This window comes from Colletotrichum karsti (genome assembly GCF_011947395.1).
Source record: "Colletotrichum karsti strain CkLH20 chromosome Unknown Scaffold49, whole genome shotgun sequence".
NCBI lineage: Eukaryota > Fungi > Ascomycota > Sordariomycetes > Glomerellales > Glomerellaceae > Colletotrichum > Colletotrichum karsti.
In genome coordinates this window covers 265,695-285,401 of record NW_024065949.1, presented here as the reverse complement: position 1 = coordinate 285,401, position 19,707 = coordinate 265,695, and the positions used below count along the sequence as shown (strand labels likewise).

Here is a 19,707-nt window from a genome sequence, read left to right as displayed (position 1 = left end):
CATAAATCCTACATCATTATTCCATGCTTGCTTGGTCTGGTGCTCACAATGGGCTAGAGAGTGTTCTCGACTCAGCACACTGATCCAACTTTTCCTTCTAAACTTCAAGCCCAGAACCTGAACCAAACTCTTTTTCTCCTACTAGGTAGTAGGCCTAAGGTGGCTCTATACTTGCATATATCTCGAAAGAAGCCTTCACTACAAGCAATCTCTCTTTAGGAACTTACTCAGCGATGACTGACCGTGAATCTGGTCCTCGTCTTCGAGCTCGCCCGGCGAACTGCTTTGAAAACATCTTGACCCTGCCAGCCCCCGGCCCGGCGGCGGAGCCATCGGTCTTGGCGGAATATGTTACCTCATTCGGCTTAATGCAGACCCACTTCGGCCGCGGATCCCTGCGTAGTTCCGGTGTCTCTGGCCCGGAGCTCGAGATGCCGATGAGGTTTCCTAAATGGATTTATAACAGGATTTACTCCCCAGAAACGTTCGCTGCTTGAACTTCGATATCACAACATTTTCATAACCCAAACATCTGGCTTTCAACATGGCTTCACCAGTTTCAATGCGCTCAATGCTCGGCTTGTCGGCCTCCACAGCTTCTACGAATGACAGCGTTCTAGTCATCATCGATGCGCAGAACGAGTACGCCAGCGGCAAGCTAGCAATCTCGAACGTGGAGTCTTCTCGTGCTGTTCTTGTGTCTCTTCTTCAGAAATACCGTGCCGCAAAAGCACCTATTATTCACGTCATCCACGAAGTACCGTCTGGCGCTCCTGTCTTCACGCCCGGAACGGAGCTGGCCGAGGAATTCCCAGAGCTGAAGCCCCTCGAAGGCGAGAGTGTAGTCACGAAGCACTTCCCTGGATCGTTTACCGACACCAACTTGCAAGACCTGCTGAAGGCCACGGCTAGAAGCAAGGTTGTGCTGACTGGATACATGGTGAGTGGAGATTGACTTTATTTGCGCCTATTTTCCTCGTGCACGCCGTGAGACTTCGGCTGACCTTTGCGTTGCAGGCTCACGTATGCGTTTCGACAACTGCACGACAGGCGAGCGAGAAGGGCTGGGACGTTATTGCCGTTGAGGATGCCATTGGAGACAGAAACATCCCAGGAACAACTGCAGAGGACTTGAAGAGAGTCAGTCTTGCCGAGATTGCGGATGCTTTTGGTACTGTCATTCAAAGCAAGGATATCGTGTGAGGGCACGTAGACGGTGGTTAATCCAACCTGAAGAAATGATGTGCGCCAAACTTGCAACCGGCATCACCTGCTTGAATACTACGGGCAGCTGAGCGTCAAAATGGACAACCCATTTACGTAGCGACTCATTGTTAAATGATAAGAGGGCTGGTATTCTGCAAGAACTCATGTCCGTAACCCCGCCCCAGCACTATTGCAGAAACCCTCCCGAGCAATGTACTAGCATCTTCATCTGTGATCTGGAATTTCTCTAGGGCGCTCCTTGCAACCTGCAGAGGAAATGGTGCTGACGCGATTCCATAGAGCTTCATGTCAGACCGTGTGAGGTATTCCGCGCTGGTTAGAATCCTGATTGACAACCTGGTAATCTCTTGGGCGATGGCGTTGCTGTCCGGTGCTAGGCCATGCACAAGCGTCGGATGGGCCTGCAACATGGGAAACTCGGCCCTTAGGCCCCTGATGTGTGCGACGCAGATAATCCAAAATGCCCAGTAGTGAGTCAGAGAATTTGCTGCGCTGATATTAGGGAATCTGTCGGTAACGCCGCAAGCGTTTGCTTCAAAGAAAGCATCAAAAGCAGAGCCGGTAATTCTGTACCAGTCATTAAGACGGCAAAGAACAGCGTTGAATTGAAGAAAAGCTTGCTCGACCAAAGAGTCTGCGTCGGGGGGCCATGTTCGCGCCAGGTCAAGCGTCTCGAAAATCGACGGGATAACACAGGCCTCGTTCAGAAGCGCTTGTAGCGGATCCGCAGGGACGATCCGGAATGGTTCTGTTCGCCAGGCACTCTCTGCAAGGAATGTCCCTTTTCGAGTGATGAATGAGTGAAGAATCTTGTCAATTAGCACGTTTGAAGTCTTATTGATGAGAACGGCTTCAGTATCGTACCAGAATCGGCCTGAATCCAACGAAAAGCCTGTGTGGAATTCCCGATGCATAGAACGCTGGCGTGCGCAGTTGAATGAGCTCCCCGATGCCTCCAGCGTGGATCGTGGAAGCCGACACCGATGTGGGAAGTAATTTCTGGGTACATCATCAGTATGATGAGAGATACGACAAATAATGAGATACGAAAAAATACCTCAGATAAAAAAAGACACATGATACTCGCAGCCATCTCGTCGTGAGCGAAATCTTGGTTTTGCTGCAATGTGCGCCTCACGATTCTGATAGCGGATGAATGCGCCGCTACAGCGTCAGATGTCGGAGCCCAACCATCGGGGCCTCTCGAGGTGAGAGAGATTCCTAGAGCTTTGATAGCCGACGGAAGCAGACCGTCATCGCTTTGCTGACTACCAAGAAGTCCAGGTAGCACTTCTATCCAAGCTCCGCAGATCCTGGGTTGTGATAAGTTGGGAGTATTCGACATGATGCCTAACTCGCCAGCGGGGACGAAGTTCTGGACGCATAACGATAGCACATCGCGAAGCGGCCAAGCCAACGCGCGAGACACGGTCATCGGCTTCGGAGCAGCACGGCGAGATGCAGCAGGATTGAGGGCTCGTTGAGATCTCGGGCGCCGGCTTCTTTCGACAGAGCCCGGTGATATAGGAGACCTGAAGATGATTTGCTTTGGATATCCTGGACAATTGAATCCAGACATGAGGCATTGGGAACAAGCCGGCTGCTTCCCATCGCACTAAGCGTCGACAAGTCAGTGAACGGCCCTGAAAAATTTGCCTGGTTCTTCTCACTTACGCCCAGCTTCCGTGATCTGCACTCTTCGCAGACCGTTTCTTTGCGAGTCCTCATCGCTGTTAACCTGTGTTTTATTCAGGCTCGAGACATAGTCGTCTTCAATATTACGACTGATAGGTTTAGCTGTAATGGATCCCGTCACTTGGTCAGACGTGGGGAACCGCTGTAGTTTTGTATTGGATGCTTTCCGGGGCGTCGGCGGCCCCAGTCGAGTATCACCCTTGACGAACTTAGGGCCTTGAATGCACACGACTCAGGACTCGGACAGCTCAATTCAATACCTCCGCCTGCAGCGACTCTGCGTTTAATCACTAAAATGAGCTGCAGGGGCACTATCAGGCAGTCTTTAGTAGCGGCCCGGGGTCTACTTCGCCATTTACCGTAATTTCATGCTTCATACCTGCCACAACATGAAATGGCTAACATTTCGATGTACTTTCACTTGTTGAAATGCCTTGAAGAGCATCCTACAAAACAACGCCATTTTCCCTCGTGTTGACAAGAGACGGAATGAAAAATATGCCCAGTCGTCGCAATGCTGTCCACAAGAACCGGAACCAACTCCGAACGACCAACAGCCCTCGCTCTGGCCAGCCAATCCGCCAGACTTGACTCCTCAAGGCTCATGTTATGCTTCTTCTCCAAATGCTCTATGATGTTTCCAGCGGGCACTTCCTCCTGACCACCGTATTGGACGTAGACAGGAAGCGATGCCCTTGTCTTCTTCTTTGCCACCATCTTATCCCGGCTGACTGAGCTGGCAATCACAGTCGCAACCTCCTCGACCGGGACCATGTCAAAAAGCCCACCCCTGCCGGCAGCATTCGGAGTCGCCTCGACGCGGACCGAGTACTCGAAGAGATTTCCGATGATACCCGTGATGGGAGCGTTGATCCCGGTGATGTAGGACGGCCGATGGATCCACATCGGCAGACCCAGTTCGCGGGCGTAATTCTCCAGGTAGACCTCGCAGGCCCATTTGGATGCCGCCTAGTCACCGGATTCGTCGGTTGGAGGCCGGTAAGCAGAAATAGATATCGACCGGAGAGTCTCCATGTTCGTCAATTCGGTGAGAGCTACGGAAAACACGTAGTGGAAGGGAATCATGCGGCCAGGGGCCAGCGGGACAAGTTCCCGAGTTGACCCTACATTAGCTGCTCTTATTGAGGTGTACGACTTGAAAAAGTTGACATCAGCGCCGTTGTGCACGATATTGTGAACACTCTTGGAGAGCTACTTGAAGTCTGAATCTGACAGTCTCAAGCGTGGAAGATTGAGGTTACCTTTATAACACCTCACTCGAGATGAGGCCAAGAGAGGCTGACTTGGCTGCCAGTCATCAAGAGTTCCAGCTTTCCGAATGGCCGAACAACGGACCTTTGAAATGGACTCTTCCGCCAGAAGAGCTTCTATCACTGAACCCAGGAATCCGGTGGCCTAGTGAGAATAACATTGAGCCCATCAACAACCTCTTGTGTCTGAAAATTTAAGTGCCAGTTGCGGGCCTTTCTCAAAATCGAGTCTTGTCTCTTCTTCCCATTCTATCGAGTTGGTATAAATTAGCCCATTGGTACTTGTATGAGTTTCCGACTTTGATGTACCGTTGTGAACCGAGACGTGACTTTCTGTTACTCTATTGGTGTTTGCGTGTAGGGCCACTGGTCCGTTGTTCGCCACCTTTTCATGGTTGTTGATAGACTCAGTCGCAGAGTAAGTGAAGCTATCCACAATACCTGCACATAAGATCTCAACGGAAGCCGCTTTCAGAATTCTTACAACCGGCGCATCAACGTCTAGTTCCTTCTCGAACCATGAGCGGATCTGAACGGGAATGGGGGAGTCGACGCCTAGGTTCGTTAGAGGCTGAGACATTGAGATCGTTCCCTTGGCCGCCGCCAGCACATGCTCCAGTTTGATGCAGAACTCTCCTAGAGCCATAGGCAGTATTATCTCTAGGGTTACGAAATCTTAGAGTCTTTAACGAAGCGTCTTTCGCTCCGTGATGCGAATGTTCTCCTCTTGACGCTGTTCTTCAATAACGTGTGGCTGAACCTGGTGTCCCTGAACCAGAAATGCTTCATTGTAGTTGGTGAGAAGTTTTGGCGGCCCAACCTAGTGATTAGCTCTGACGAGCGTCTGCTATTGGGTTGTCCGACTTGAATAGACTGGAGAAATATGTTGTGGATGTCTGTTCCTGAGACCGGTATAAATAAGCCCTGTTTCAGGAAGAATTTGGCGGCTTCGGAGTTTATCATGATGTTTAGTCCGATTATCGACCCGATGTACATAACAGAGGAAGGCAGGTCTCGCACTCGGCGATGTTACGCCACAGTGACCATGAAGGCGTTTGTGCTCGAGTAATTAGCATGACCCCCAGCCCCGGTTGCCGAAGATACCGGCAAGCGACGAGTAGAGTATGAACAAGTCAAGGTTGTGGTTTCGAAACAGCTCATCGAGATTCTTTGCGCCCTGTATCTTTGACCTATTGAACACTTTAAAGCCATCGACGGTCAGATTGCCGAATGGTTTGTCAGAGAGGACCATAGCTGCGTTGGCAACACCACGGACAGAAGGCACCCTGTGTGATACCTCTTTAAGAGAACGGTTTCCAAGGCAGGTCTATCGGCAACATCGTCTTCTACAAGCCACACTGTTGCGCCCATGGTTTCGAGCTCGTGGATCCATGATGCCTCCAGCCCTTGTATGTTCCTCGTCGTGGGAATGAGATACCTGACGCCGGCAGAGACCATCAATCTGCAGAATGACCGGCCGAGACCACTGGCACCGACCAAGAACTAGGTCTTGTAGTTTCTGAAGACATTCATGGGGTTGGATGGTTGAACAGCGATGGTAATGTCGGCGTTGTTGGAGAATTCAACGACAGTTGAGTAACGTAGCGTTTCCAGTGCCTTCCGGCTATCTCTGACACTTCGATGTTGCAACAAGGCATTGGAGGCCTCAAGTAAACATTTAAGCCGACAGCTAGTAGATCATCCATAGACCAGTCGAAACTCAAATTTGAGAAGCTGTTCCCCCTCACATACTGACAATGGGCGGGAAGACACGACACCAGGTGATATTGATCACGAGTCGTGTCCCTAGGAGCGAAGTTGATGAACAGTTGTGTTTATCTAGGAAGCATATTCTGGATCATTCGAGGGGTTGATGCTGGATGCAAGTATGTTGCTTAGCTTTCGTTCGGGGACGACGTCGTATCCAGACAACGGAGTCCCAGATCCAAGGCTTTATCCCGTATCGCACGTCCAAGATGTGCATCGGCTTCATGAAGAGCTACAGTTGAGCCTTCATCGATCTGCGCTAGCAAATTCTCACTAACTGCCGCACAAACAACTGGCCTTAAAACGCTGGTGCTATCGTCCACGGTCCATCGGCGGAAGCCCTTCCTAAACGTAAACTCTATCTCTCGGCATGAGAGACTTGGAACGACAACTCTCAGATACGCAGATGAGTTTCAAGCTGGGCGCATCTTTGGCGTGACTGTAGCTGATGTACAAGGGGATCCATTGTTGGTGCGAAATGGATGTTGTCTTTTGTCTCTTTTCACATTTGTGGGCTTGGACAGGACTTATCATTCCTCTTGAGAAGGACTTCATGGGGAATCTCGTCTAGGATGCGCCCAAGAACTCTATGACGAGGCTGAATCACTAACCTGTGATCATTGGCTCACCAATTTTTGATGCCCAGACTCTGCAGGTGTAATGTCCTATTTGTTGCTGGTGTTGTTGGGTGGAGTTGCCGGAGTTATCGTCTAAAGTCCATGACGATGGAGCCGGCGCGACTCGCGATGCCCGGGGCCGTCAGTGGGTGACCGAAATTCACTCCGTATACAGCGCGGTAACAGTGGGTCAACTTCGCGGGTTTCGATGGACTTACGGAGTTTAGCCCAATCCAATATCACGAGAAGCGAGTTGCGGGAACCATCTGACATGATCGTTACCTCACGACAGACTCACTCAAGCTGGGGGCTGTCAGAGTCTTGTAGATATAAAAGCCCCAAAGTCTGGTCGGAACTATTCAACTCTACGTTAGCCACGTCAAGAAAGTATATCGGCTCACGATCAGATCAACATAATGGCACCCAAATACATCAACAAGCTCGAGGGCAAGTCCGTCCTCGTAGTCGGCGGGACATCCGGCATTGGCTTCGCCGTCGCGGAAGCTAGCGTGGAGTTCGGCGCCCTTGTCGTCGTAGCTAGTCGCAGCCAGGACAAAGTCAACAAGACGATCGAGAGACTCAAAGCATCATACCCCGACGCCACAGACCGAATCCGCGGTCACACGGTCGACCTCAACAGCGAAGACTGCGAAACCAGCATCACGGAGCTCTTTGAGTTTGTCACCAACGGCGGAAGGGACTCTGTCGACCATGTGGTCGAGACTGCTGGAGAGGTCTTCTCTGGATCTCTCCTGTTGCAGGAGGCCACGCCGCACAACATACACGACTTCAGCAAAACTCGTCTCATCGGCACCGCCATCTTGGCCAAGGTTGCGGAGAAGTATTTGAAGCGGGAACACACCTCGTCTTTCACGTTGACGGGCGGAGTTGGCGCGTACAAGCCAGTTCCCGGTTATGCGGTGCGGGCGACCGTGTCAGGTGCCAAGGATGCGCTGGCGAAGGGTCTTGCAGTCGAGCTCAAACCCGTGAGAGTGAACCTCGTCTCGCCTGGAGCCGTGCAAACAGAGCTGCTGGACTATGTGACGCAGAATTCCGGCGCAGAACAAGAGGCGGTGATGCAGATGTTCCGTAACGCCTCCATCCTGGACAGAGTTGGAGACCCGGAGGACTTGGCTGAGACTTACTTGTCCTTCATGAAGAACCATTTTATCACCGGCACAACAGCTCATGTGGAAGGGGGAATGTTATTGAAGTAAACACGTGGTCGCCGATCAAGAACTGTCTACGCGTAGTTGAGCCGAGAGTAGGAATAATACGAAGATGGAATCTAAGAATACGACGACAGAACTTTGCAAAGATATGATATCAGGCTGTTGTTTGCCGCAGCTAAACATGGCCTTAAGCAATTCTCGGTGTCTTAAAGCCGTTGAATTCGAGTTGGTTTATCGTTATGAATGTAGTACGATGGATGGGGAAGAGAAAAGAAATAAAGAGTACAAGCTCTGGCCGAACCCGAGAAAAGGATATGGGCGTGTATTATGTAATCCATTTAGAAACTGCCGCCGCTCCATCCTTCTCCGCGTTTTCGCCCGCCAATTTTCATCGCGTCACCTATCATTCTGCCAAACGTTGACAAATAGCAACCTCTTTGTGTGTCTCGAATTGACAGAGAAGCGATATTTGATATCCGGTCTTTTTTCCTTCGTGTTATGCATCAATAGCGACCTCCGGGCAGCAAAACTTCCACAACATGCGCCTCGCCGTCTCTGCCGGGTTGTCTTGCCCTTGAAAGGACGCGTTCCTCCGTCCATATCAAACACACAATAGCCCCGAAAGTATGCGGACATCTCTTCCGGTATTAGCTCCCTTTAATATCTTGTCTAACACGAAAAGGAGCGCCATCAGCGTTGAAATCCCAGGTTTCTGGCTCGCAACAGTACGGCCTCCACCAGCCGATCCTCGATCCGGACGTCGACGCACAGCATCGAGACGCGATTCCAACTTCCGAGAGCCTTGCGGCCGAGAATATACATTTCGCGTCTAATAAATTTGATTTGCGGACCGCCGGAACCGCACCTAGTTCACGTGGACGATAAGCCGCCGTCGCTCAGCCTCGACGCCATGGAACCGAGCCAGGCCGCATTCTATCCAGAATGCGGCTGGCGCTTTGGCCCGCCTGCCCTCCTCGCCGGAGGAAACTCCACAAAGCACTCGGTTCTACAAATGTGGCAAAGGCGAGGCTATAGATGCCGGTGAGGCTGGGGTTTGCGGGTCGTCAGAATGGCATGATGCGTCTAGGATCGCGTGGCAGGAAAGCCGGCGACGACGCACTGGCCTACATGGCTTGGAGTGCTGGGCTTCAGTCTCGTACGAGACATTTTGACCCCATCGATTATCATTCTTTGCGCTATGTATCCTCGTTATCTGAAGGATGCCGCCGAATGGCAGCTGTGCACTAGGTTTTCGGGAGGAATAGCATTGACAGGGCGCTATTGAAACCTCACGTTCTGGTCGAACAGGAACATCCTACCGAAGGCTTCCACGCAGATTCTTGATACTTGGGTGTTCCGTAAACGCCCTATATGTTCGATGGCGATGGCTTCTTGAACTTCACAACACAATATCTGTACCTTCAAGATGAAAATCTCCGAACGTCTGCCAGACAAACTAAGATTCGCAGCGTCATGAGATCTTCGGTTCAATGGTCGATGATACATATGCTGAGTAACCGTCGGCCGGCGACGTCACAAAAGGCTTGAGGCGTGCCCAGTTGCTGCGCCATGGCGCATTACCAGGCGCTTCAAAGAACCCATACACCATCAGTTTATGCCTGAGAAATGGTCTCATTTTTTACCATGAGAGTAGTTTCATGGTATGCACTCTGACTCGGTCGTGTTACCAATATCTTGGGTCGTGTCGGAATACGGATAGTGCTTGTTGGATTCAACGGCGTTGCAGTGCGCTTGGTGTTGGCCCGGCAAGATCGCGTATGATTTGGGCTAATTAGCCCTTAGCCACGCGACCGCACTCAGGAAACACGGCCAATAATCTACTACATTGATCATCCAAGACGGTACTCCAAGTTCAGCCGACTTGAATCGTAGCAACAGTCCTGAGCAACTCGGATTGGATTTGATATATTCAGAACCGCTCAGTATCAGCCTGACACAGATTTCTTCTTCCGGCGCCCAAAGCAGTGGCCAGATCTTCCAAGCGGCGTCGATCATTTCGGGTCCCCTCATCGTGTCTCACTCAGACTGCTTCTTGTGCCGTCAAGCCCGAAGACCACTGTGAGGATGAAAGGAAAGCCGGCAGGGGGATAGGAAGATAAAGAGGCACGTCTTCCGGATGCGACTGAAGACGGGGAGAAGCTGTCGTCACAGTCCCACTTGGCTTAGAATCGTAGATCTTGACGGAGCGACACCTAGGGAGACCCCGGACTGTTCTTGGCCCCCGGCCGGTCCGACGCCGCGGCTGTCCGAGCGAACCCTCCACGCCAAATACCCCCGCAGTGATTCGCCAATGCCCCTCGTTTGAGGGATGCTGTATGCAGGGGAGCCGGCTGCACGAACACAGCTAAGATGTGTCAAGTCATTGGTGTTGTCTGCTGCAAGTGACAAAGTGTGCATTCGTTCGTCCCATCGATGCTTCTTCGTTTCTGCCCCAACGTTCCAGGAAAGGAAGGACGGTCTGCAAGGCGATGTCCCCGAGGTCACTAAGCCATTGTTGGGGTTGTGTTGCAATGTTTTTGTGTTTCCAAGATGAGGCCAAGGAATCACCCGAGCACGGCCCCTGTGAGTTGTGATGAGACGATGTTTGCCGAGGACGGCTCCGAGTGCTTCGTTCCTCGCGTTCTGGTACACGTGTTTTTGCATTCCTGCACACTGCACGCTCTGGCCCGGCGGTCTCCAGAATGCTGCGGAAGAAGGAATGGAATGAGAACCGAAGGAAAGGAAGAAACGGGGCAAGGAAAAGGAACATTTTCGTGAATTCACCTTACAGCCCGCACCGGTTTGCTAATTTTTTGGCCTTTCATTTGAGATGAATCGTACCCATATCCATCAGATCGGCTGATCGGCTTGTGGGCCATTTCTTGTCTCCATCGCTAGCAAAAGTTGGGGAACTCCTCAGCCGATGCTCTTGACCCTAATCTGAATCATCTGATCGTGTTGTAACGGGAAATGAAAGGAGCGCAGGATAAACTTCTTCTTGAATAACCTTGTACAAGTGCTGTGGCAAGCTGTACTGTGGTCGTCACAGAAAGTTATGCCCACTTGCCGTGTCAATGTCATGGGCAGATCATGCCCGCCTTTGTTCCCCCTCAACCTCCCAAAACTGCCAGAATGCCAGTGCAGATTGTATCAAGTGAAACAAGTGTTCGCCAGGAAGCAAAAGTAAGCTAATCATGTTTATCCCAACCGCTTCCGGAACGGCAATCCCACGTGTGCAGGGGCCCGATGCTGACGGCTAACAAAAAGAAAAGAAGGTCGAACCAACCTGCAAGGTGTGGCGTGCGCTACCTTCTCGAGCTACTCTAACCCCCTGGTCGGGTTCATCTCGAGAGGCCGGTGGGTGAGACTGACTGAGGCGGAACATTTATCATTCCCTGCCCTCCCCCCTCCTTCTCTTCACTTCTGCCTCTACGTGTGTATTGTGGTCTGTCTGACAGCCGTCAACTCTTTTGGGTTGAGACCCGCGCCAAATTCAACCAAACGCAGTTGCAGACGACATCCCACTCACTTGGGTAGCTCGTTCATCCTCGCGGCGAAGAGGGACGGAGGGATTTGAGTATGCGAACGACGAAGGAGGCCAAAACCGATACTGCCAATGGGCGAATCCATTCTTGATCTGCTCGGCAAGGCCGACAACCTGAGCGATCCCAAACCAGTTTTGAACGAGCGACCGGCAGTCCTTGGTATGGTCATATCTTTTCTGATCTTTTCCTGGATCTGCGGCATCTTTCGACTCTACGTACGGTTCTTCATTGCCCGTTGTCCGGGATGGGATGACCTTTTCGTTGTGCTTGTACTGGTAAGCCGACTTCTTGTTCACATGGCGCGTGGCTGAGTTGACATAACTAACATCAATATCAGTTTTCCAGCACGCTGCTGTCTGTGGGAACATGTGTAGCTACGAACTACGGCCTCGGCCAGCACTTCCTACCACTCGGTCTTGGTGGTATGCAAGCTTTTGTTAGGGTATGGCAACCACATCTGCGGCGCAACATCTCGCCAGTGCTGACAAGAGATATCACAGAGCTTTTATGTCTGCAACGGTGCATACCCAATGGCCACAGCATTGATCAAGCTGGCTTTGCTTTTTCAATACCTTCGAATGTTCGAAAAAGGCAGCAAATCCCGATTCATCACCATCGTCGTCATCTACATCACCGCCTTGTGGGGCCTCGCATACACCTTCCTGGCCTTCGTCCCGTGTTTCCCCATCTCGGCCTTCTGGAACCTGACCGCGGTGACAAACGATCGATGGGGTTTCGGCTCTCACGATCCTGTCATTTTTGCACGCACCTTTGAGAGTCACGTCGGGATTAACGTGGCGCTGGATCTCATTGTGTTCGTAATACCCATCAAGCTGTTTATGGAGCGTGGTCTGAGGGCCAAGTCACGGCTGGGTTTACTTGGTCTTATCACCATGGGTGTTCTGTAAGTTTTTGGTCGATACAGAAACTGTGAAAACTGTGCTAATACATCTTCAAGTGTAAACATTCTTGGAATTTTCCGTTTGATTGGCATCACGCATTCTAGAGCCGGCACATACCCGACATTAGACCCGTCATGGTACGGATGCGTACCGATTGTTCTTGCGGCAGTCGAAGTCAACCTGGCGACTATCTGCGCCTCGTTGCCTGTTTTCTGGCCAGCTCTTCAGCTGAGCCTAGGCAGTATCTTCATCACCAAAGAAATCGAAATCACCTCCGAGATCAGAAGGTTTAGTGGCGACGAAGAGTCGCCCGCCGAGCTCTGCAACATCACCCCAACAAAATCCACGAAATCTCCCGGCCAGGATGCCGGTCCTGTGCGGTGGTCGGAGTTATACAACGAGTCCCCGTTGTCGAGAGCAACAAAAGTCGAGGCGGACACGAGTCCGAGGAAGCCGGCAGAGAAGATGTTTATGTCAGAGCGGTTTAGAAGGGTGACTGGGGACCAAGAGTCCCAGGATCACCTTGTTAGTCGTTTGTAGTTTATTGATACCACCATGAAATTCGAGTTTATTCCACGATACGAATCTTAGAAGCCACAAAGAGAATAGCCATCATCCAGGATCCTAGTCACGAAGAACGAACGACTCGGGATAACGGATGCTACTCAGACAACGCCCGTAAGCCTACGACATGTCTCAGCCTCCCCAGTATTCATCGTCTTGGCCTCGCGAAGCCGCCTTTGTCGTCCATAGAGTATCAATTGGGGTTTCCGTCTTCGGCGAAACGAGTCGCAGCCTTCGGCGATAAAACCGTTTTCTGACTGGACCGCGGAACTTTATCCGGTGATACTGACATGGTGGCTGGTATTGACCTTTGTCACAAAAGTCTATCTGAAATCTGATTAGTGTTACTCCCCGACATTCTCCTCCAGCTCAAGTACGATGCGTCCTGCCCTCGTGATTACTGATGATGAAGGATTATGATTATCAACTAAGATTCTTATTGACAAACCCGTTCTTTTGTCCCATCTCTGATTCGCAACGGTCGACCTGAGAATCTCAAAACTTAGACCAGGCCCTGCTTTGTGCGGCTCACGAATAAGGTTACTGATAGTCGTAGCAGAAAGGACCACCCCTGATGTCCATCATCTCGCTGACAAGCATGTCCCTGCCAAACATGGGGAAGCTCAGCGGGAACTGGAGGGTGATATTTTCATAGGGGACGTCCCCGAAAAAGTTGAACGGGTACGCGAACATGGCGTCTGGACCACCGATGGCAGTTTTGCGCGCAGGCCAGTCTACGCGCGAAGCGGTGTTAGTCGGCAGGCTTCCGAGTAAGACGCTGTCATGTCTCCCTTGATATAGAACTCAAATCGAGGACATAGGATAGAAGGAGATACTTTGGAGAGGGACAGTGTCATAGACCAAAAAAGGCTCACCTTTACGTTGCCAGTCGTTCCATATCTTGTCCAGGGCAGTGTGGATGAAGTAGAATATCGGGTCACCCGGAGAGGAGTACATATCAGCGTTCTATCCAGTAGGTAAGTACTGTGAGATTATACAGATGCGAATATGGTGCTACTCGCCTCCCCAACTTGGCCACCAATGCCCAAGTGCATCCCCGCATGGAGGGTTAGACCACTGACTTCGAAACTGTAACCCTGGACGTGATGGTTAAACTCGTCATACGTTTCTGCAGACAGAGTACGCTCGATGACCTCGTCGGACAATGCGCCTGCGACCAAAGTTGGGCTAAAATCGCGGCGGAGGCAGTGGGGTTGGTATTCGACGGAGGCACCTGCGGCGATCAGTAAACATGATCCTCAAGTGAACCGTGAGTTGCGGCATACCAAGACCCATGGGGACAGTCAGGTTCGCGAATGGGCCCTGCTCAACACATCCTGGAAACACGTCAGCCATGTGTGTCGTGACTCGCGCGAAGTGTTTCACGAACCTCCACCAGTTCTATTCGGGATCTCGGTAGGCGTCTTAGTCGGAAATTCCTCTTCGTCACTGAGGTCTTCGATGTATGGCCCGTTTCCACCCAAACCGTACACATTGTCAAAGACCGGCGAACGCACGAAAGTTTCTTCGGTGTTGTCAAGGCTGATATCCCAGTATGGCAAGCTGCCCTGGTAAGAGCACTTGTCTCGCAATTCGGTCTCGAAGAGGTAAAGCAGCCATCGATGCCAACTAAAGCTTGTCAGTTGAGGGCTCAGGCGAGTAATGAGAGGCTGAGAACTGACGGGAGGAATGGACCCTTACTCCATGTGTTAGAAAGAAGAACTGGTAACTGAATATCAGGGTTGGCTTACGTTGAAGTGAACCTTCTCCGTGACATAGATATGTAGGCCTTGGAAGTCATCATAACGGGACTTCGCACCAGGCCACAGCTCATTGTTCTCAGAAGGCAGTGACATTAGGCACTTGACAGCACCAATGTACTCCAATCTTTGCTCCAGGGATAGCTGCCGCCACTCATGTCTGACCAGCGGCCCATGACAAGAGGTTGGCTGGGAGTTGTTGGAAGGTGCTGCTGCAGAACCTCTGAGATTCGCGATGGCAAGGGCCGCAGAGAGGAGATGGGTGGGAGTCTTCATGGCCAAGGAGAGTAGAAACCCAGGAGCAAGATTGATTCTCAGACTTTACAGCAGACTGCACCCTCGGCTTCATGGAAGAGCCTCCCAAACGATCAGCGGATGTGTTGAAGTGAGAGGTAACACTTATCATTCATCGTGACCGAACTTCTTTGGATAATATACATCCCGCACTTCAAACACACTCACAGGCGGATAATGAAATCGAGCCAAGTGGCACATTTGAGAACTAGGATTCTCACTATCAGCACACGTTACCACTTTTGCAGAGAGTCTAGAAACGGACCTTTTACTCAATTGAGGATCCCACTCGCGTTGATGTCCATGATGGTTGCAGTGCATATTCACTGACATGGATGAAGCAAACAATCCTTCGTCGTGTTGGTCTACATTGGAGAAGAATGCTTGGATCAAAGCAAGAGTGGAGATCCCTGGAAATATTAGGTGTCATCAAAAAGGTTGACCCTTGCTCTCGGGGGTTCTGTTGATAACTCCCTGACGAATATCCAGTCGCTTGGTGTGCTCAGGGGAACATGAGCTTGGCCTTGGACGAACACTGCAACTCAACACCGGAGCGAACCCAGGCCAGTCCGTTGGCTATCCTTCCAATCACCATAGTGTGATCGCGGGGTCTCCTGACAGAGCTTTTGCCCTCTTCGCCGAGGACAAACCGGATGCACCCGGAAGCTGGGATTCGTGCCTTAGTGTGCGGCGTTGAAAAAAGGACGAACCCTGTCGCCAGGAGATCTCCGCTCCACTGGAACCTTAGTGTTGATGGAGAGGTGAGATCTGGCGGAAGACGTGCGTGGCACGGATGATCGCGGAGAGAACTTCAATGATCGATCGTGGCTGAAATGCGACAAAGTCAGTATTAGTCACAACATGAAGATATGACGAGTTTTGAGAAGAATGTTTCGTGATGTGGTCACTAGATCATGTGGCTTGATAAATTCCGGGCTGTCCGAACTTTGGCGAATAACTACCAGATATGGATTGAGTGCCACATGTGCTAAGTCTCAGAGACATTATTGTCGCCTGGGATTCAACACTTGGGACCTCGGTCAGTCTCGCTATTCGATTCGGAGGCTAGGTCTCAATCACGAGGATCCATAAATTTCCCATTACCAACAGGGAGCCCTGCCGAGAGGATGAAGCCTCCGCATTATGGTAAAGGTTGCGACTGCTGCCAACACTTAGCGTCGACTCGTATGTGCTTTTGTTGATATAGAAAACAGCAGCGAATGACATGGTTGCAATCTGTCACAATTATGGCATGGATCGGGGAACACAACGGTTTCCGGATATTCATCTCCGATGATTCCTGTGTCTCGGTTCTCCCGGGAGTTATCCGCGGTGCACCTCGCTTCCGTTGGTTACGGTGCTGCCAAGAGTGAGAACCAACAGCATCACGCTTCAAGCGGGCGGAGACACAACTTTCGCTTACAAGGCTCCTCGCCAACTCCGGCTGGGCTCGGGGGGCCCGGACTCGACCGCCGATACTGCGTAAAACACCTTCCAACGAATGTGATTGTGAATCATCATTCTGTGACCTTCTTTCAGTTATTCAGCAATCCAGGAATGACAAAAGCTCGCAAAGAGAACGTTCCTGACACCAATGGCATGTATCTAATATGTCGTATCTTAGGTACGACAGGTTTTCCAAAGCAACGACTGGTCATCAACGACTTCTGCGATTCCCATAGCCATGTCTTCAAGCCAGGTCTATCAAATGTTGTGAACTGCCTCGCCAGGTTGCCAGGATCCATGACAGTGCCGATGACAGATTTTCCGCGTTACCGTCAGAACTTGGCTGATTTCAACTTGTACTCCCTAGCCACCCAACGAAGTCCAAGCCGGGGCTTGACCACCTACCAACACCAACCAACTTGTGAAGGACCAGGATGTTCTTTTCCTTCCCTCGAGTATTGCCGCTCAAACCTTAGGAAGAATGCGCCGCCCGGGCATCTTTCCAAGTTAGGTAGGATGAGATGTTTGATGTAACGCAGTTTTCGTGGTTTCGACTGACAGCATCGAGCAGATCAATTTTTCCCGTCATTAACTTGCTTTATCATACTTCGCAGTGCCTGCGTTACGTCTCCCACACCCAATTTCTGATATTCTCGCGTTTCCTCTCCTCTTCTCACTTCTAGCTGACTCTTTTATCTCGATCCTGGGACCTTTGCCCGCACCATGGCAGATGATATGGCGGGAAAGATCCATTTCACCGAGTCCCCGGGCTATGCCGGCCACAAGACGCTGCATCTCAACACCGCCCTCATCGTTTGTATCACGGTTGTTGTATGGACAAGGCTATACGTTCGAGCTTTTATGTCCAAAGCCTTGGGTTGGGACGATCTCATTGCATTTCTCGCATTTGTGAGCAAATCCGAACGTCAAACTCCATTGTCATGTCGCTACTTTCTGACATTGTTGTCGCCAGGGGTTGGTCGTCACACTTTCTGCCATGGATATTCGACGTGAGTCTTACTAGATCTATCTCCGGGCTTCGTATTGACCAAGTCATAGTGGTGCAATATGGAAGCGGTGCACACGTTGATTACGTCCCCAAAGAATCTCTGGCGATATGGTTTGAGGTAAGTGTGGAGAGGAAGCTTTCGGCCAAACAAACTGACAACCTTGCGTTCTTCAAAGTCTCTCGTGACACAAACCTTGATCTATTTCATCGGAACTGGACTCATGAGATTGTCAATCGTTGCCTTTCTTCCTCGTTTGAGTCAAGACAGTGAGACGACATGTTCCTACCTTTTTCTCGTGACGGCTGTCGCTAAAACTGATTGTGCAGGAATCTACATCATTCTTGTCTACATCACAGGATTGCTCGTCATCGCACAGACCGCAGGGTGCTTTATATACAGGCTTACGGAATGTAGTCCGGTTGCGTAAGTCGATGAAGAACAGTCCATGCCTTCTATCCATTACTAATTCTTTTTCTTATGAAAGCGACATATGGAAACCACCTTTCTATCCCGGTCTGAACTGCGTTCCACCGGAATCCGAAAATAATATGATGATAGCTCATCAAGTCATCGGCCTCGTCCTTGACCTCGCTCTGATGGGACTCCCTATATGGGTTGTCTATACAAAGATGTTCTTTGTGGAAAGAGCATTCCAGATCATTCTTGTGTTCAGTGTAGGGATCTTCGTCATTGTGACTGGCTGTATCCGTCTATATATGCTGAAGACACTTCTCTTCTTGGCCGACCCGTGAGTAACCCTACTAGCCAGTCACAGAGCCAATGGATGACAATTAACGATCAGGACTTTCAACATGTCGACGATTGGTGTCTGGACCGATCTAGAGGGGCATGTCGGCCTCTGGGTCGCTTCTTTCCCGGCCCTGCAGCCGCTGGTGCGCATTGTTTCTTTCAAGCTGGGGTTCCGGAGCAAGCTCCAAAGCTATGGGAACGATGGAAGATCAAAAAGCGGCGGTGGTATGCGGTCCAAGTCAGGTGCCTGGTCAGGGGTGTCCCGGAATCAACATGAAGGTTACATGCGTAACGGGAGTGGCATAGATGATACCGACAGTCACAGCGAACGGGCTTTTGCATCAAAGGACACCAAAGAGCTAGAGATGAATACTCTGGACAGCGAGACGAATGGGATTCATAAGAAAGTTGAAGTTGAGGTTCGGGTGGAAGATTTGCAGAACGTGGATCGCGCTGCAAGCCCCATGTATGGTCCAGCCAACGGTTCCAAGACGTGGCTTGCTATATAAGAGGATCGACTTGACGTTCTACTTCAAGGAACAGAACAGTATCGCAAGTTTGATAGCAACTATTCCGTGGCCAGGGGTCCGACAGAAAACATGTCACGAGCATGGTTGCCATTATCTTCTCCTTCTCTAGAAAACCCGCTGTCATCAAGGAAGGCTGCGAGCTTCGCTGCTAAATATTTCAGTTTTTTTAAATTGCGCCGCTGTGAGACCAAAGAAGTAGGAAAATATAATCTCTGCGCCGCTGTTAGTGTAACACTGCGAGCGAATGGGTAGAGTTGGGTCAGATAAGAGAACAGGATACGTAAGCTCTCACCGTTGACCTTTATGTCCTTGCATGAGGCTGTGCCCAACGTATCACCTGCTTCTCTTCAAAAACGAAGCAGCCTGGTCATCTCCTGCAGATATACGACGAGGCCACAATGCAAAGCAAAATTACTACACGCACGTGTGGTACGTAGAAACCACAATCGAAATCTGAGCTTAGATGTAATGCCAATCCCAAGGCATGAAAATGAGCAAAATAAATAGGATTTCAGCATTAGAGATAGACAATAAATGGTTCTTTTAGATTTAGTAAGAGGTGCTATGTTACCGATCAGAGAAAGCCTCAGGTCGCACGCCATGAGAATTGCTTCTTGGAGCATGACCTCAGTATTCGCGGCCCCTCAGCACTAGTAGTGCCAAGCTGCAAAGGTCAGCCGCAAATAGCACTCTTAATCGAATGGAAATAATTGTTTTACGTGGCATGCAGGCTTATGCCCACATATGTATGTAAGATCTAGCCTGAAGGATCCGAGGTTGAGAACGGCCCGCCCAGTTGGAGCGCGAGCACTCAGCCCCAACCGGAGACATTGAATTTGAGGACTGCTATTGGTGTCTTGTACTTTGATCAGATAGCCGGGAGGCCGGCAATAGGGGAACGGCGGGCGGGAAGTATTGGATGTCGTATACGGCTTTTATCGAAGGTAATAGAATAGGTTAGGATCGACGCATGAATGAACGCCATGTTGCGATTCGCTGGGTGTAAGCAAATCCAGTATATAAGAAGGACAGTAATCCGGCCAACCTGCTAGCGTTTCTAAACCAGCGCATCCACAGGTTTCAAAAAAGAGGCAACCACTTAACTCTAAGCTCCAGGTTTACTGTCTCTTACCTCTCCCACTGTCCGCACTTTCGAA

The 19,707-nt window shown here is 50.7% G+C and overlaps 5 protein-coding genes across 5 annotated transcripts; 3 read left to right on the top strand and 2 right to left on the bottom strand.

Annotated features, from left to right (window-relative positions):
- Positions 1 to 544: 544 nt before the first annotated feature.
- Positions 545 to 1,203, top strand: CkaCkLH20_11620 (uncharacterized protein; the record flags this gene model as incomplete). The annotated part of the gene is made up of 2 exons (XM_038894334.1): positions 545 to 940; positions 1,018 to 1,203. 2 exons carry the CDS (start codon positions 545 to 547, stop codon positions 1,201 to 1,203), a joined length of 582 nt encoding a protein of 193 aa, XP_038740409.1.
- Positions 1,204 to 2,893: 1,690 nt separating this feature from the next.
- Positions 2,894 to 4,773, bottom strand: CkaCkLH20_11619 (uncharacterized protein; the record flags this gene model as incomplete). The annotated part of the gene is made up of 3 exons (XM_038894333.1): positions 2,894 to 3,011; positions 3,515 to 3,891; positions 4,678 to 4,773. The coding sequence occupies 3 exons, from the start codon at positions 4,771 to 4,773 to the stop codon at positions 2,894 to 2,896; spliced, it is 591 nt and encodes a 196-aa protein (XP_038740408.1).
- A 2,220-nt stretch (positions 4,774 to 6,993) lies between these two features.
- CkaCkLH20_11618 (short chain dehydrogenase reductase family) lies at positions 6,994 to 7,794 on the top strand (the record flags this gene model as incomplete). The annotated part of the gene is made up of 1 exon (XM_038894332.1): positions 6,994 to 7,794. One exon carries the CDS (start codon positions 6,994 to 6,996, stop codon positions 7,792 to 7,794), a length of 801 nt encoding a protein of 266 aa, XP_038740407.1.
- Positions 7,795 to 11,365: 3,571 nt separating this feature from the next.
- Positions 11,366 to 12,736, top strand: CkaCkLH20_11617 (uncharacterized protein; the record flags this gene model as incomplete). The annotated part of the gene is made up of 4 exons (XM_038894331.1): positions 11,366 to 11,569; positions 11,632 to 11,736; positions 11,795 to 12,198; positions 12,253 to 12,736. The coding sequence occupies 4 exons, from the start codon at positions 11,366 to 11,368 to the stop codon at positions 12,734 to 12,736; spliced, it is 1,197 nt and encodes a 398-aa protein (XP_038740406.1).
- Positions 12,737 to 13,300: 564 nt separating this feature from the next.
- CkaCkLH20_11616 (uncharacterized protein) lies at positions 13,301 to 14,796 on the bottom strand (the record flags this gene model as incomplete). The annotated part of the gene is made up of 7 exons (XM_038894330.1): positions 13,301 to 13,494; positions 13,636 to 13,726; positions 13,843 to 13,994; positions 14,047 to 14,097; positions 14,151 to 14,389; positions 14,443 to 14,456; positions 14,512 to 14,796. The coding sequence occupies 7 exons, from the start codon at positions 14,794 to 14,796 to the stop codon at positions 13,301 to 13,303; spliced, it is 1,026 nt and encodes a 341-aa protein (XP_038740405.1).
- Positions 14,797 to 19,707: the final 4,911 nt, after the last annotated feature.